Here is an 18,641-nt window from a genome sequence, read left to right on the forward strand (position 1 = left end):
AAGGGATATTGATTTTTTTTTTTTTCTGGCCCTGATAAACTGCATTTCAACTAGGCAGAGGCTTTCAAACATGCTAACTTTCGGTGTAAGAACTCGCCATAACTCATAAACATAAAGATATAAGACTTGTTCATCCTCACCTCTACTGGAAATTTCTTAGGCATAAAGAGAGGAAGCAAAAGGTCACGTCTATTTGTCTCTTGTGTTTGTTTTGTGCTTTTGGTTCGAATTGATCGAAGACATTTCCAACGACATGAAATTAAATATTTGAAACTTTCCGTGAGCTGAACTCGTCTGTCTGTCTTGTGCATGTGTTGCTCCGGCATTAAATTCATTTTAATGGCTTTTTTTTCCAGGCGTGGAAATTCGGTCAATACACAGAAAAAATGTTACCAAAAACTCAAAAGATGCATGAGTTCTGGATTCTACAAAGGTATACTGTGTGTGTGTGTGTGTGTGTGTATAAAAATCATTTTTCTGCTCCAGTTCTTTTTCAATATATATATAGATATATTCCTTTCTTCCTTTTTTTTTGGAGCAGGAAAAAGGCTTTTTATGTGCCTTTAATTAAAAAAAAAAAACAACTCCAGGTTTCTTTTGTAGGTTCAGAAATGCAGCAGCATGAATTTCGTACACCTCTAAAAAGTCACTCATTAATGTTTATTATTATGGGGAGCTCAACTCCGGGTTAAGAATCTGAGAAGAACATAAAGTCAGGAATTGCGGACGCAGCACCGCAGTTAGTGGCAGATAATGAGGTAGTGGAATAAAAATGAAATTTCATGCCACCCAAATAAAGAATCCCAAATACCAGACTTACACAAATCAAATCTACCAGGAAGTTGAACCGTTAACCAGCTACGTGAACTCCCTCCCAAAACTCTTAATGAGGCGCCGTTACTTGTTCAGTCACCATGACTCTGACACTCTGACGTCAGCATCGTGTTCTCTTCAGTATAGCAGCAGACAGGAGCTCAGCTCCATTTCATACAGAGATAGCCTTCACTGCGCCTCTGGACATGGTTCTTCTGCTGCATTATGCATGACTTATTGATTGGGGTGTTGTGTCCTCACATAGCGGAGACTTCGAGTGTCTGACCGAGTCAACACCCGAAGAACCACAACAAAAACAGTGAGACGTATTGAGTCTCATTCTATATTCAGCATCATCAAAACTCATTTAGCTGACAGGTTTACATTAGCTTTCAGTGCATCCCGAGTGGCAAGCATTAATTTCTTTGTAAATTTGAAGAATGCAGGTACTTAGTGACATAAATAAGGGATTTATTTAGAACCGGTTATTGTTGTTAGAAGCAAGCAAACTTACTACAGGAAATTTGTTAAGATGGCTAGTGAAGTGTGATACTAGTGAAGAAACAAGCTTAATATCAGCTAACTAGGCCAAAATTGTGAAACTTTACCTCTATGGCTTCACTCTGCAGACCTCACACACACACACACACACACACACACACACACACACTGGATATTAGTGCTTCAAATGATTTCTGTAAATCTTAGATTTTCTGAAATCTGAACAATGGAGCTAGCCGACAACATATACAGAATAACACAAAAACAACCTGAATTATTTATTTCTTAATTACAGTTTTGTTTACTGTTGTTTGGTTGGTGGCAGGTGATAGTGTTGTATAATAAAACCATCCTGTGGCACGAATTAGGGAATTAATATGACAAAACGGCCAACATGTTCTATTCATGTTCGACTATTCATAAATTCTTCATCAATGCATTGGAACAGTTAGAATAAACATGAAGTACAGTATCTTCTAAATTTATACAAACAAATATTTTTTCTTATTTATGTGGCATTAGACCAGTGTATTTGTGTCTTTTTGTCTAGTTGTCAAATGACACTTGTAACAAGTAGGGTTTATTCCAAATTTTATGAACAGCTGGTTTTCTAATAAGCTTTTATTTCATATTAAGACAGGAGCTGTCTTCTTATTATATTTATACAGACGCTACACTTCATACATTCAATCATCATACTTCATCATTAAGTCGCATGAAAAATATTGGAAAGTTTGAATGAAAAAAGTCAAGACGCACTTAAATGAGCTCTGACTAAAGCTGCGTCTCAGATATTGTACATATTGTATATTGCACTTTAAGGTCTAGTGTATGAACCTCAGAAGGGTCGTATCATCGGAAATAAAATAATAACTTTTTAAAAAAATTTTAAAAAATAAAAATAAAAGCTGGTGAATTTTGAAAATGTTAAAAAATTTACACCACGTGATCTAATTTTTTTTTAAAAATTGTAAGACAACTTTTCATCTTGATTTGTTTTCTCACACGGTGGAAGGACCTGGTAGCCCCGCCCCTTTTCCAATATATAAGCAAAGCTGTGAATGATGAGACCAACCTCCAAAACTGGGATATGTGGAAAAAAATTCCACTGTGGTGTAATGTGTGTGGAAATACAGAAGATTCTTCTTCTTCTATTTTGATTTTTTTACTACAAAATGCATAGAATACAGTAGTGCATGGGATTTGGTGATGATACTGTACACAGATGTTCTACTGTAATCTATCTAAACTCTAAACCAGCTCACAAACCTCTCACTAGTTGCATTATATCTGTTTATAGTTTGCGTGTAACTAAACAGGTATCACAGTGACGCCATGACTACACCGTTTACGTGTGTGTTTCTAGTGTAGCTGGATCCAGCTGTTTACCTCTGCTCAGATTCAGAACCTGAATGAAACTCATCCAGACACGTGGAGAACTCCTCACAGACAGTAACCTGAGATCAGGATCGAACTGAGGACCCTGGAGCTGTGAGGCTTTGTGTTTCTAAGCTTGTTACGGTGTAAAAGAATCCCCATGCCCCGTGTCCACGCACGTCTCCGTCTGATTCTTGTAGCATTATTGTAAATCCTGTTACTGTGGCATGAAAACTGCAGAAATTTCGGACTGAAAAATCAGATCACCGTTATGAAACATGAGATAGCTAAGTGGATTGTCGTTTATGAAGGTGGATGAATAGTCAGTATCTCATATACAGGTGTGTCAGTCACTACCAGTCCATCATCATGCCAGTTAGCAGTCTCAAATTCTCTTCTTCCCAGAGGCCAAAAATTGAAATTCGTCCCTGTTTTTGTTCATGTTTAGCACTGAATTTCATTGTCATGTCACAGTCTACAATGATGCTTCATGATTAATATGAAAGTAGACACTCTGAGCTTTAAGAATTTGTAGTTTTTCATAAGTATCTGTTTTTTGCCTAAACTACCAGGGGCAATATTCACATAGAAATTTAAAAAAACAAAAAAAACAAACCCAAAATGATTTTTTTCCCCCACACAAATGTTCCAAGTAAATGATGATATCAAATCCATTTCTGCTCTCTGAGATGCTTCAAGTGCTTACTCATCAAATTTGAAGGTGTTATCTTCAACCACTAAAGTTCTGTGTAAGGTTTATCCAGCAGAGGGAAAAACACACCTCTCACACTGAAAGCAACAACAGTCCTGACAACAGCAACAGTCCTGACTCAATTTACACTATCTTGCCAAAAGTTTTGGGACACCCCTCCAAATCATTGAATTCAGGTGTTGTTTTTCAGGGGTTGGGCTCGGCCCCTTAGTTCCAGTGAAAGGAACTCTTAATGCTTCAGCTTCACACCAAGACATTTTGGACAATTCCATGCTCCCAACATTGTGGGAACAGTTTGGGGATGACCCCTTCCTGTTCCAACATGACTGCAGACCAGTGCACAAAGCAAGGTCCATAAAGACATGGATGAGAGAGTCTGGTGTGGAGGAACTTCACAGAGTCCGGACCTCAACCTGATAGAACACCTTTGGGATGAATTAGAGCAGAGACTGTGAGCCAGACCTTCTCGTCCAACATCGGTGCCTGACCTCACAAATGCATTTCTAGTGGAATGGTCAAAAACCTTGTGGAAAGATTTCCAGAAGAGGCGAAGCTGCAAAGGGTGGGCCAACTCCATATTACTTTCATGTGAAAGCAGACATCCCAAAGCTTTTGGCAATGTAGTGTATATCAGACCTGCCATGATAAAATAATCCATTTTTAGTTATACTGACTGAAAATGTCTGACAATGGAACAGCAGTGAACTGATGAAGGGTTAAAAACAAGCTAACAGGGATTTAAAAATCAGTGTCGGAAGCAGCACTGGTGGCAAGACAAAGCTCTGTGACAGAAAGCTGCAGCATTTTCAGGATGAACTGAAGTTATTTGTTGAGGAGGCATCAGAGAGAATAATGCTTCATTATCAGCGAGCGTCCTCTTAGCCGGGCGCATGATTAATAGACATAACCACTCAATCACATATAAAGGAGAGGCTCGGCTGTAATTATTGCAAATCTTTACCCAAGCAGAACGAGCAGTGGAATGACAGAATGAAAGCATGGCCAGACTTTACTGCTTGCCTTCTGAACTCAAATACCGCAGATTTAAATAGAACAGACCAACGGCAGGTAGAACGGGCAAAAAACAAGCACCAGAGCAAAGTGACGTGAGGCGCAAATCACGCTGACCGCTGACTTGCTGACTTTTTGTTTAGCTGTGAGCATAACCACACCACATCAGAACCTTTCCTTAGAAAAGGCTCCTAAAGATATAATCGTTTACCTTCGACCGTATCAATGCCCATAACTAGCTAACCGTATGGTATTACATTACATCACAAACCAATTTTGTTTGGTTTCTAGGCAGCAAAACATGTGCATCACGACGGACTAGCTAAGTACAACAGCAAGATAAGTGCCAACTAGAAAGAAAAGCTTCTAGCTATGACTCCTTTAGTGTTATAATCATCCTTTATATATATATCTATATATATAGATATATATATTTCATATAACAGTGCTATGGATGATGCTATCAAAAGATCAGTTGTGATAAAATGTACAAATGCTGATTTTATCCCTAACCTTAACCTTTGTATATTTTCATTCTTGATCTTTTGAACTACGGCTCATTAATTTTAGATAAAAATTATCATTCTTACTGCAAAAAACAAAAACAAAACAGCCTTTTACATTATTTCCATACATGTGAAGACGTCATGTAAGACAAATCCCTATGTCTCTTAGGGCAAAGTCCACTATGATCCTAACACTAATGACATAAATTCTCAAGTAAAAAACCTTCTGGTGAAAGCTGAAGCACAGGAAGATTCGCAAAAGAAAAAGACGCCTGGTTTTTAGGGAACTAATGAAGGTAAGAAGTCTAATGTTAGCTAGCATGAGAATTATTGTATGGTTCAAACTAGCTTTATGGCAATCGCTAGCTGTGACAATACACACTGTGCTAATAATTATCGACTCAGTGTGTGAATAAACAGATAAATGACAGCCATAGGTAATGTTTAGGAATTTAGATCAACGGTGTGATGATGTCCAGGGTGTTAAGAAAAGTGTAGTGATGGCCTGTAGCCCTACATTTCTACCTTACCCCCTGAATTTTATAGAGCAATATGAGACTGAATCACCAGCAATCATCTCTGTAACTTAACTCTAGCCACCAGATATCTCTAAACACTAAACTAAATCAATGACAAAAGAACTTAAAATACTGTGCACAGTTTCTAGGAATTGCACACCTTCGCTGTTCCCACACACACACACACACACACACACACACACGAGTACACTTACCATCGTCCTCACATTCCTCTGGCGGTTTGGCCTTCTTGGCTAATCGAGGATCGAGCCATGATGTTGTTTTGGTATTGTGACTAAGAAGAAACAGGGGAAGACAAAAACAAAGAAAAAGTTTGATGTACTGCTGACTGTTTGCTGAGGTATTTACGGCTTGATTTTCCTGCAGCTCTTATGGGATTATAACACAAACGAAGATTTATATCAACGTGAAGCTATGTCACCTGCTTCTACAATATAGCTGCTATATGTGACTCCATCAGCACACGGCTTATAAAGAGCTACTCGGGGTGATAAAGTGTTCGCCCGAGTGGTAATAAGTATACAATGAGCAAGATTCCAGATATCCCACAAGGCCATTGGCGCAGAGGGTGGGAGAGTTCCAGTTAACAGAATAGCAATCAATAATTTTAATGAGTCTCTAGCCTCCTATTAAAAAGGAAATAGAGGAGGAGAAGGAGGAAAACATCTTTCTCTCTCTCTCTCTCTCTGTCCTTCCCGTTGTCTTTATTCTGAAAGTTGAAGCTCCGTTCATCCGCATGATGCATCTAAACCTCACTATGATCTCTTTTCCCCATTTCATGACCGAAGCCACCGCCTCAAAATAAAAGAATCGCAATGTAATTAACTTTCATAAATAAAACCGCTGAATGTTTTCCGGGTTCGCTCATGAATAATTCATAGCTTCGTGACACCATGCAAAAAGAGGCTAGGCTAATTTCTCCACATAATTCATAGCGCTGCACAGACGCTCTCCATTAGGCAACAGCGTGCATCTCCATCTGCTCGGTGTCTTAGTTTGAAGCGGGCTTTAAAGTGTACTTCACTCACTCGATGAAGTAGACTTCTCCTTTCTCGGTGTAGGCCATCTCCCAGTTGTCGGGGAGCGGCCCGAGGTCGTCGTTGCTCTGCGAGTCGGCCGGGGATTTGGGGGCATCGTGCTCCTCTTCAGGGGCGTCTGTGCCTGTCAGGGTGGGCGTCTCGGCGGGGCAGGACTGCGGAGGCACGTCGCCTGACGCGTCGGTGCTCTTGTCTTCATGCTCGCTTGATTCTGCGGATGAGAAATTCCACATATTTATAGCGGAGCTGATGGTATGACAGGAGGCATTATTAAAACATAAATTTAAAGAAGAGATGGACAGTAAAATGATGTGACACACAGGCTCAATAACTCAGAGAAGAAGAGTCTCAGTTACTGGGCTTGAATTGTTTTCTCTGCTCATGTCATAGTAGATGTATTACAGTATAATTAAATTTGAGCAAGGATTCCAAAATCTATTCAAATCTATCTTCTTCTGCCTAGTACCATCTATGACTCTGAAGACTACACGGCTCCTCAGTCTGATGCATTACAGTCTACAATAACAACACTCAGTCTTCTAATTCTGATTCTAGAAGGCATTTTGTGCTACAGGTTTAGAGGTGCTCTTCACTGGGGTTCTGTATAGACCACTGGTTCTGTTCTTGCCCAATACTGTCCCAAAATAACACGATTCTACATAGAATCCATGGAAAGCAGCAAACCTTTTTTTTTTTTTATATCTAAACGAATATAAAGAATGTTTTACTGAAGAAATGAGTGCCAATATTTTTTTTTAAGTTGTATCTACTAGAAGAATGTCGATAAAATTGTGAGATGTTCGGGAATGGCGGGTTTATGAATGACGTATTTAAGAAAAGATCAAGTTAGTTGATTAAATTTGTGAAATAAATCGAACTGGAATGATTTCAGTAAGAGGGAGGAGCCTTGCTGTTATTCATTTCTCTTAACACAATGATGCTTTTGTTGAAATAAATGTGTACTGTTTGATTTTGCTCTATTCTCTTTGCCTAAATTGGTATATTGTAACAACAACAAAGATAACAAGAAGAGAAGAAGAAAGATAGAAAGAAAGAAAAAAAGAGAAAGAAATAAAGACAGAGAGAGAGAGAGAAAGACAGACAGAAGACAGACAGACAGAAAGAACGAATGACAGAGGGAAAGAAAGAAAGAAAGAAAGAAAGAAAGAAAGAAAGAAAGAAAGACAGACAGACAGAAAGAAAGAAAGAAAGAAAGAAAGAAAGAAAGACAGAGGGAAAGAAAAAGAAAGAAAGAAAGAAAGAAAGAAAGAAAGAAAGAAAGAAAGAAAGAAAGACAGACAGACAGACAGACAGACAGAAGACAGACAGACAGAAAGAACGAATGACAGAGGGAAAGAAAGAAAGAAAGACAGACAGACAGACAGAAGACAGACAGACAGAAAGAACGAATGACAGAGGGAAAGAAAGAAAGAAAGAAAGAAAGAAAGAAAGAAAGAAAGAAAGAAAGACAGAAAGAAAGAAAGAAAGAAAGAAAGAAAGAAAGAAAGAAAGAAAGAAAGAAAGACAGAGGGAAAGAAAAAGAAAGAAAGAAAGAAAGAAAGAAAGAAAGACAGAGGGAAAGAAAGAAAGAAAGAAAGAAAGATGGAAAGAAAGAAAGAAAGAAAGAAAGAAAGAAAGAAAGAAAGAAAGAAAGAAAGATGGAAAGAAAGAAAGAAAGAAAGAAAGAAAGAAAGAAAGAAAGAAAGAAAGAAAGACAGAGGGAAAGAAAGAAAGAAAGACAGAGGGAAAGAAAGAAAGAAAGAAAGAAAGAAAGAAAGAAAGAAAGAAAGAAAGAAAGAAAGAAAGAAAGAAAGATGGAAAGAAAGAAAGAAAGAAAGAAAGAAAGAAAGAAAGAAAGAAAGACAGAGGGAAAGAAAGAAAGAAAGACAGAGGGAAAGAAAGAAAGAAAGAAAGAAAGAAAGAAAGAAAGAAAGAAAGAAAGAAAGAAAGAAAGAAAGATGGAAAGAAAGAGTAAACAATCCTACATAATACAAAGAAGCATCATGGATTTTGAGAACACCAAGAATCTTTTCCTCCAATATCGGCTCTATGTTATGAATCATTCTGAGTTTCTGTACGAAGCAATAGATTGTAAAAAATCATTTTATTCTCTACAGAATCCGAATCATTCCTTTTTCCCTCTTTAAGAGAGTCTTTGAAACTCTCCTGGATTTCCTTTGTGTAGTTCCAGACAGCTCTGTAGCTGCAGCTGTACTCTACATACGTTACCCAAACAGTCTGAAAGTCTAGAGCAGCAAAGCCCAGTCCTTTCTCCCCGACATCACTCGGTATTCTCACTTAGTCAACACGAACCCCAGTGCTGAAAGCTGTGCAGGAATAAAGACCAGTCTACAGCTCATACTACAGACGGTAAGAAAGAAAGAAAATGTCCAACTTTATCAATAAAGAGAATTTCAATTTCAGAAACACGCCCTTTAGCTGTACTGAGAAACCTCTGTGTGTGTTTCAAGAAAGACTTCAAGATTGAACTTCATTCAGTCTGGGACTCAAAGACGACTTCATATTTCAGTGGAGTGTTGTGGGTCAGACGATATCGCACCGCAACAGCAAACAAACACACAATGTAAAGGTGAAGTCTGACTTCTGTCCCTGCCTCGCTACACTGTTAGACCAATCCAGTGTCACAAAAACAACAAGAACCAACACCTAAACATCTGGATGCAACTCATCTACAGAAGCTTCCCAGAACTCCCTCCACACACTGAGCGCTCTTCTTACTGAGACACAGAGCGTTCTTCTTTTCTTCTCAGTAATGTAATGTACAGCAGAGATTGCTCCTGGTTATTAGAGATGCTAAAGCAACTGTGAGATATGATTATAAATAATTACTGTGGAAATGATTTATAATCACACTCTCCGGTGTCACCCAGACGAGGTTCCCTTTCCAGTCTAGTTCCTCTCGTATCGTCTAAGGAAGTTGTTCCTCAGCACCGTCACCTCTGGCTTGTTCATTAGGTAAATAAATATGCTTTTAAATATGATTTCAAGTATTGAAATATAACTAAATGCCAGTTAAAGCTGTAACAACAGCCATGTGAGAGGGTATTTTAGATACCTTCAGCTTTTTGGCTGATCCAAAATCAGAAGCTCCACATTCATGTGTCTTTAACATTACACTGACCGTGATGGATTTTAGTTATATATTTATGAAATAATTGATGGATCGCTTGATTTTTCATTCAAATGTAAAAAGCCATTAAAAAGCCTTAGTGCAATAAAAGTCTGTATTCTTCTCTATACAGTAATACACAATAAATAATAATTAATGTATTTTTTTCTGAATAATTATATTTAATAATCCTAAGCAAAATACTGAGTAAAAAATTATTATTTAATTATTAATTAATAATTTTAAACAGCCATGGACATTGGTCAACCGTTGTTGCTCTGGGTTTCTACTTAAAACAAAAAAATAATAAAAAATAAATAAATAAATTACGCAACTCTACAGAGTCACCCTTTAATCATCCTCTGTGATCATCAGAACATTAACGTTCTAGCACATGTCCCATTTGCCCACCTCTACCACGGAGTTCAACAGTAATACATCATTATATAACGTTCATAACATAACGTGTTGAGTGTAGCTCACTTCATACATAGGTTTTATGCATTTCACGACATGATTAGACTTATTTCAATGCAAATACACTTGGGCTTGTAAGGCACGTGTTAACACGTGACAGTAACAAGGGTGTGTTCAAAATACGGAAAGATTTTAGTCTGTAAATGATGAGGCTACACAGAATACTGTTGTTATCATGTGACTTTATAAAGCCTCATTGTGTTTGCATAGAGGATGTCATAAAAATCATCAAGCTTATGCATGAAGTGAGCTAAACCATGCATGTCCTGCCTCGAGCTGATTCTTAGGAGCTGAATCCTCCCTCAGACTGAGAGAAATCCATATCCTGCTTGTTTTTATTTATCTTTTCCCTAAAATATGGTGAAAATCAGCAGTTCTGTTAGAAAACAAGCAAACATGGCAGTTTCCCTTTCAGCAGGTTCTGCTAACCTGGCGTGATAGCAATGCCGTTGCCGTTAACGACAGGGCTCTCCTCCTCCTCTTCCTCGGGAGGCTCGATGCTGTCCTTCTCCATGTTGCTGACTGACTTGTTCCTCTTCCTCTTCCCCTCAGCGCTGGGGCGAGCACCTGGCAGCAGCTGGTCAGTCACATTAAACAGCATGTGCGTGGGCTCCGCCGGGGGCTTGGGCGTGCCATAGAAGTTATCTAGAACCAAAAGAGAACCCCTTTTTACTAATCTACATCTGAGAACCTGAGGAACCGTCAGGTTTTACCAACCAAATCATTTAGCACAAAGAACAGCACAAAAAGTCCATAATGAGGAACTTTGCGTCAAAAAGGAAACTTTGGCTTGAAAAAGGCATGTCACGCATTGGGAGCTGCTCAGTATGCGCCTTTAGAGCGACTTTTCAGTCATGTTTTTTAGTAACTCTGCCCAGTTTCTCTTTTTTTTTCCTTCTTCTTCTTCTTCTTCTTCTCTTTACCGCGTGATGTTTGTTATTAAGGCGACCTCTATCACAAAAAGCCCAAACCTTTTATTCAAGATTGAAAAGAAGTCATGTGTATCGGGGGGAATCTGGTTTAATGATTAAAAATTGAGTATGAGAGAGAGTGCGTACGTGTGTGTGTGTGTGTGTGTGTGTGTGTGTAAGCGGCAGAGGTTTATGAATTCATTTGCAGGTCTGTGGGGAGGAGAGAGACGAGGGCTGATGGTGGAGTCCAGAGCTGTAAGGGAAAGTTCAATTACACACTCTGACCCAGAATTACACCCATATACTCAAACCTCTTCTTCTAGAGAAAAACACAGATACAGGCACTGAAGCGTTTTCAATTTCTCATCTTAATTTACGACGTCAGGTGCTTTTTCAAGTCACTGGAGATGTAAGATACAAGATGGAGATGTACCTTCTCTTATTTATCTACAAATAATACAGCAACGGTTTGGTACTCTGTTTGTAAATGAAGAACAAAGATTGCACATTTTGTTTTTTGTTTCTGTTTTTAATCAATTTACGAAGCCACTGGAAACTTTATTTGATTTTATTTCAATAACTTGCCGCATATACCCCAACACATAATGACTGAAATCAGCTTCTGAGATGAATAAACATTCAATTTCAACAAAATTACATCCATTAATTCCACTGTGTTTTCTTACTGACACGCCCAAACTCGGAAACCTGGAGCTCAAATAAAATCCAGAGTTTCCCCACTTGTAATTACGACTTTGTGATGCCCTCCATGTGCGTTCAACTCGTAAATACGGCGTTAGTATTACAGTAGTATTGTAGTGATGGACAGCAGAAATTGCGACTTGTTTCTAGAGATGTGAAAACATATGGATATAAATAAATACCAGCTACAGCTATTGCTGTAGTTCTGATTGCAGCTGGTTAGTTTAGACTAATCTCGGCTTATCTTAGATACTGTTTTATTCGATTTTGCTACATGAAATCACAAGCTCTACATTCCTGTGTTTGTCTTTAGTTATCTTCTTCTTTTGGCTTTTCCCTTTAGGGGTGGCCACAGCGAATCATCTCTCTCCACCTATCCCTATCTTCTGCATCCTCAACACTAGCTTCATATCCTCATTTACTCCATCCATATACCTCTTCTTTTGCCTTCCTCTTTGCCTCCTGCCTGGCAGCTCCATGTCCAACATTCTCCTACCAATATACTCACTCTCCCTCCTCTGGACATGTCCAAACCATCTTAATCTGTCCTCCCTAACTTCGTCCCCCAAACGTCCAACATGACCTCTCCCTCTGATGTACTCGTTCCTAATCCTGTCCAACCGTGTCACTCCCAAAGAGAACCTCAACATCTTCAGCTCTGCTACCTCCAGCTCTGACTCCTGTCTCTTCCTCAGTGTCTCTAAACCATACAGCGTGGCCGGTCTCACCACTGTCTTGTACACCTTCTTACCGATACGTTTCTCTTATATGTTTGTCTTTAGTTATATCTTCATCATATATTTCTATATTGATTGATTACTTGATTGTCTAATTTTTCATTATCCACTTATCCAAAAGGCTCAGTGCCACAAAAGTCTGTCTTCTGTTGATCTGAATAACTATAATAAACATTCTAAAGTAAAATATTGAGCGAATAACGCTCAGAAAATCGGGATTATTCCTTTGAATTTTGAGCAGCCTTACGAAAGATGTACACTGTTTAAGAGACGTAGCTTTCTATAAGCTTTCTTTCTAAAAAGAGAGCTCTCTATTGTAGGATGTAACCTTTATGATTTCCCCAGAGGAACAAACCGAGGAACACTTCAGAGCATCAGATGGACGAGTGCAGCAAGAAAGGAATTTATAGTCGGTCTAATAATAACACGGCGTAGTGTAATAAATGAAAGAAATCTATGGATCCATCATACTGTACATTTTGTACATATACTTAACAAAATCTAAAAAATAAAAAAATAAAAATCGGTGGGCTTTTTGTAATCATTTCCCTGCTATATAACATTATATTTATACATTTATCATGTAGATTTATGATCTATAACAGCAGTTTTGACAACAGCTCTGGCTGGAACTCAAATCAGAAAGTTATATTAATTTACTAGTTTTTGTTTCCATAGTAACAGCTCATTCACAGGGACTTGTATGGCAGAGGCTAAAAAGGAACGGATTAAAAACATACTGTTATTAAAATAAATAAATAAATAAAACTAAAATTGATATGGTTGCTGTGAGGAGATGCCTTTTGAACATTTATGGAAGGAGTCTCCAGTGTCACAATTCTGCAACGGACAGGTCAGTATATTTTCTGCCATGTGAAATGTCGTATTATTTCTTCTACTTCTTCTTTTGGCTTTTCCCTTCAGGGGTCTCCACAGCGAATCATCTCTCTCCACCTATCCCTATCTTCTGCATCCTCAACACTAGCTTCATATCGTCATGTATTACATCCATATACCTCCTCTTTGGCCTTCCTCTTTGCCTCCTGCCTGGCAGCCCCATGTCCAACATTCTCCTACCAATATACTCACTCTCCCTCCTCTGAACATGTCCAAACCATCTTAATCTGTCCTCCCTAACTTTGTCCCCCAAACGTCCAACATGACCTGTCCCTCTGATGTACTCGTTCCTAATCCTGTCCAACCGTGTCACTCCCAAAGAGAACCTCAACATCTCCGGCTCTGCTACCTCCAGCTCTGACTCCTGTCTCTTCCTCAGTGACACTGTCTCCAAAACATACAGCATGGCCGGTCTCACCGCTTTAAAAAGAGAGAGAAAAAAAGGCTGGTGAGGGGACGACTTGCATACGTTCCACCACATCATATGTAACACTAAAATGTAATATTAAGCACAAAGTGTTGTTTATTTATAAGTTCTACATTTTAATCGTTGGTAAATTGCTGTGCTTTCAATTAAAAAAAAGTAAGATATTGGGATTTGGTGTTATAGAAAGTGAAAATCAGTCACAGTAACTCTGCTTTATTGTTTGGCTGTTACAGCACACCCTGTTGTGTTTTTATTCCTTCTCAGTTTTATAATCCTTCCCAAATACTCTGCAAGATCTCAACTGCACCGCACGATGGACCTGAACCTCGCCTTTCGCCCTCTTTTCAGAACAGTTTTGCGAGCTAGAGTCAAAAACACATGTAATGAAAAGGAAAGGCATGCTGTTGACAAACAGGCATGGCTGTGAGCCTAGTCCGACTCCATCTCCCACACACTGCTCTCACACTGCGCTACACACATGGCACCATGATGCAGTATGACAGAAGATCAGTGTGAAGTCTAGACCCAAAAGTAAACCTGCACCTGAAAACTAGTGCACACACCTGACAGGCAGCTCCCTCAGGCCCAGACTGCGAAACTCTGCCTCCATGTGTGAGATGTGTACCTGAGGTTACCTAGAACTGTGTCAGAATATATTCACTAATAATAATCTGTGTGTTTATTCAGTGTATTCAATGCATCAGATGAAAAGATAAAACTAATCTAAGCAAGCTAATTCATGGGTGTGAATCTTTACAGGTAGGTATGATGCCATTGTAGCACATTATATCTCGTATTTTAGATACTGTGGACTTCCTGCTCATGAGTTCTACATTGGTTTGGTTTGGTTGGCTTTCTCTCAAACACACACACACACACACACACACACAGAAGCTGTAAAGTAAAGGCAGTCTACTTGTGTGTAATGCGATTACAGAAAAAAAAACAAATAATATGTATTCAAGTCAGATTTGTGAGAAACATTATATACAGTTTACATAAAAATATTACATTTCTCAACAAAACATGATTTCATTTCATTGCTTACACTGAAATAAAAAAAAAAAAAGTTTCCTAATGACTTGGCTAGATGATGTAGAGTGAGTGCAATGTACTGCAGTATTAATATAAACCAGTGACACTGTGAAATCTCGTGAGCTGATAGGAACCGTAACTGGAGTATTACATTCAGCCAGTTAATCCACACACGGTAGAATAGTGTAGTGGTAATGCGTCTGTATCAAAACAGTTTGATTCTCAGCTCCGGTGTGCATTCAGGTCTTTGAATCATGGTGGATGTCCAAAAACAAATGGTGTTAATGTTATTCGATTCAACAGACAGATGTATGCATTTGAGTGAAATAAATTCAGCAAGGGTTTTTGTTATCTGCATTTGGATATAAAATACAAGTAGAATTGTTCTGAAATCAGACTGCTGAAAACGTGAATAGTATTTCATTCAAAACAACAACTACTACTACTACTACTACTACTACAATGTCTCTTCCAAATCAGGGAACTATTGTTTACAGACGTCAGTGATAGACACCTAATATCACATAATATTTGATCAAATGTACTTTCCAGAAAGAGCTATCAGAATTTACCCAGAAGCTTGGACACAGTGCTGCTGCTAGTCAAACTGGGGTCCTTTATATGACATTTAACTACAAAAAAAAACAAACAAAGCATTTCTTATTCATATCTGTGATTGTTAAGAACACACTCCATCTGTTCAATCCACATAATCTATTCATATTTAGGGACATTACAATGCTACACTGCGTAGAAAGTGCTAGCTAGTTTGCTAATATTATTGTAGTTTAGTGGGGCAGTGGTAGCTCAAGTGGTTAAGGCTCTGGGTTGTTGATCGGAAGGCTGGGATTCAAGCCCTAGCACTGCCAAGCTTCCACTGCTGGGCAATTGAGCAAGACCCTTAACCCTCTCTACTCCAGGTCGTAGCTGCCCCCCCCTGTGCTCTGACCCCAACTTCCTCAGCTGGGATACACAAAGAAAAGAATTCCACCATGCTGTAATGTATATGTGACGATAACAAAGGCTTCTTCTTCTCGTGTAAACCAGATGGTATCCTAAGTCTGTGACCTATTGAACCAGTGTTAATGTATTCATTGATAGAGATTTCAAAGCACTCTTGTACATCGCGCTGGATAAGAGTGCCAGCCAAATACCAGAAATGTAAACCAATTATTATATTCAGTTACATTTCTGGCATTTGGCAGGCACCCTTATCCAGAACTTACAATTTAACTCATTTTATACAACTGATCAATTGAGGGTTAAGGGTTAAGGGCCTTGATCAGGAGCCCAGTTTGGCAGTCCTGGGATTTGAATTGACAACCTTCCAATCGGTAGTCCAACAACTTCACCACTAAGCTACCACATCCCAATATAACCCAACACTTTATTCACTGGTTATATTTGTCATATGTAATTACCACAGGCGCAATTGCTACAAATACTTGCATTTTTATTGTGCATTTGGCTTATTCACTGTACCCGCCACAGCATGGATCTTTGATTGTCTAGACAAATAATGGTGAATTGTTTACATAATAGGCAGCACGGTGTAATGTTAGCAGGCAAGTAATCACTTGATACTTGTAGTACGCATCTGCCACCTGCCAAAATGCCTAAACCCCAGAATAAAGTGTCTGCCTGCTAACAGTAATCCATCACTTAATCTTCCGGGAGCTGGCAATAAGCACAAGAGAGACAGCACCAAATTCTACACTACACTAAAATGCTATTGTTGCTTTAATTGTTGGCATTTATTTGAAGTTAAACACGGTTTAAATCGACTAAACATCCCCAAACAAATCGTAAATACTTCCTGGTATATAAAGCTTTATAATGTTGTGCTGTGGTGAAACATCCAGAGATCCTGATTCAAGACCAGAGCAGCACCACCTCCAACTACGGCTTTGGAAATGCGCAGTGAGGCGGAAACCCAGCAGCCAAATATAGTCCAGAACAAAGGTTCTGTCACAAGACTGTGAATACAATATACACTGCCTCACATTTACACACACACACACACACACACACACACACAAAAACCCCAACTCCAGCCAGAGCTTTACTGTATGGTGCTAGCGCAATTCTGAGAACAGGATCAAAATTCTTTTGCATGTTTCTTTTTAGATTGCTGCTGCTGTTTTATTCCTTTCTGAATTATTGTACTGTACTGTCTTGAACACGTTTATGTAGTACTCTATAATGTACTTACACTGATCAGACATAACATTATGACCTGCTTAATATTGTGTTCGCCCCCCTTTTGCTGCCAAAACAGCCTTGACCCGTCATGCACTGTGTTTTCTGACACCTTTCTATCAGAACCAGCATTAACTTCTTCAGCAATTTGAGCAACAGTAGCTCGTCTGTTGTTTCGGATCACACGGTCCAGCCTTCACTCCCCACGTGCATCAATAAGCCAAGGCCACCCATGACCCTGTCGCCGGTTCACCACTGTTCCTTCCTTGGACCACTTTTGATAAGATACTGACCACTGCAGACCGGGAACACCCCACAAGAGCTGCAGTTTTGGAGATGCTCTGATCCAGTCGTCTAACCATTACAATTTGGCCCTTGTCAAACTCGCTCAAATCCTTACTCTTGTCCATTTTTCCTGCTTCTAACACATCAACTTTGAGGACAAAATGTTCACATGCTGCCTAATATATCCCACCCACTAACAGGTGCCATGATGAGGAGATAATCAGTCTTATTCACTTCACCTGTCAGTGCTCATAATGTTATGCCTGATCTTTGTAGTTCTGTGTTGTCTTCTGTAGCTCTGTGTATTATGAAGCATTGTGGTCCTGGTGGAACGTAGTAACATTTTACTGTTTATACAGATATACATGGTTGAAAGCTTCATGACTTGACTTGACTGAAATTGCTGCATAGAAATGTTGCAATCCCATATACCCCACCTCACACCCATCCAAAGTGTCAACAATGATCAGCCAAATATTGACCACAACCTGCCCAAATGAAGCCACTCTGTACATCTTATTACCTCTGTGTTCACACTGCTGTGAAAATGAGACAGGCTCCTTTATGCTTTATCCATTTAGTTAGTAAGTAGAAGATACAGCAAAGCTTGAAACATCCAAACACTCATGCTAAACTCCACAGTAAAGAGAATGGCTGATAGAGGTCTTCATACACAGCATGAAAACTGGGGCACTGCGCTGCATTTCTCACAAGTACATATTTTGTACCTTTAATTAGAAAGGTAAAAAATAATTGTAGAGAATTTGCATGTTTTGTTGTGCCTTTGAGATTACACACACACACACACACAAATGGCGTAATTAACAACGCACTTTGTGTATACTGCTATTTTTTGTTCATATTTTATTAAACTTATTAAATGTATGCTTAAATAAGGAACTGAAAACAGCGTGTTCAGCATTTCAGACAATATCCAGAGTTCACTTCCACACGCAATGAGGATTTAATACAAAATCTGTACAGGTTAGTACAGTATTTCAATCTCAACACTAGCTCTGCACGCTGGTCCATTAAAGTTTATAAGAGTTAGGTGAGTGGGCGAGGTTTGGCTAAAATAGAGGCGTGTCTTATTTAAGAACAATTCTTATCTAGGATTTATATCAATGTTTTTTACCCTGTATGTATTAATATGACAGCCAGTAAAATCATTAACGATATTTCTTTATTCAAGGTGCATTTACTAGTGCTGATTTTTTTTTTTTTGTCAAGATGCTGTTGAAAAATATCCATATCAGAAGCTACTACTCAAGAATTTACATTAAAGATCAATGGACACTCTGAAACATGGGTCACGAGCCCATTGTGTGTGTGTGTGTGTGTGTGA

General features: G+C 38.9%; 1 protein-coding gene across 9 annotated transcripts in view; it reads right to left on the reverse strand.

Moving 5' to 3' along the window:
• Positions 1-18,641, reverse strand: part of magi2b (membrane associated guanylate kinase, WW and PDZ domain containing 2b) — a 143,500-nt gene that overhangs the window by 59,385 nt on the left and 65,474 nt on the right. For 8 of the 9 annotated variants that reach the window (XM_058397262.1, XM_058397259.1, XM_058397261.1 and 5 more), the window contains 3 exons: positions 10,533-10,748; positions 6,488-6,707; positions 5,654-5,733 (listed from right to left, as the gene is read on the reverse strand). In XM_058397262.1, coding sequence (XP_058253245.1) covers positions 5,654-5,733; positions 6,488-6,707; positions 10,533-10,748 — 516 coding nt within the window. The remainder of the gene's footprint in view (positions 1-5,653; positions 5,734-6,487; positions 6,708-10,532; positions 10,749-18,641) is intronic. The other variant, XM_058397263.1, reaches the window with a different exon arrangement.

Source organism: Hemibagrus wyckioides, linkage group LG08 (genome assembly GCF_019097595.1).
Source record: "Hemibagrus wyckioides isolate EC202008001 linkage group LG08, SWU_Hwy_1.0, whole genome shotgun sequence".
Lineage (NCBI taxonomy): Eukaryota > Metazoa > Chordata > Actinopteri > Siluriformes > Bagridae > Hemibagrus > Hemibagrus wyckioides.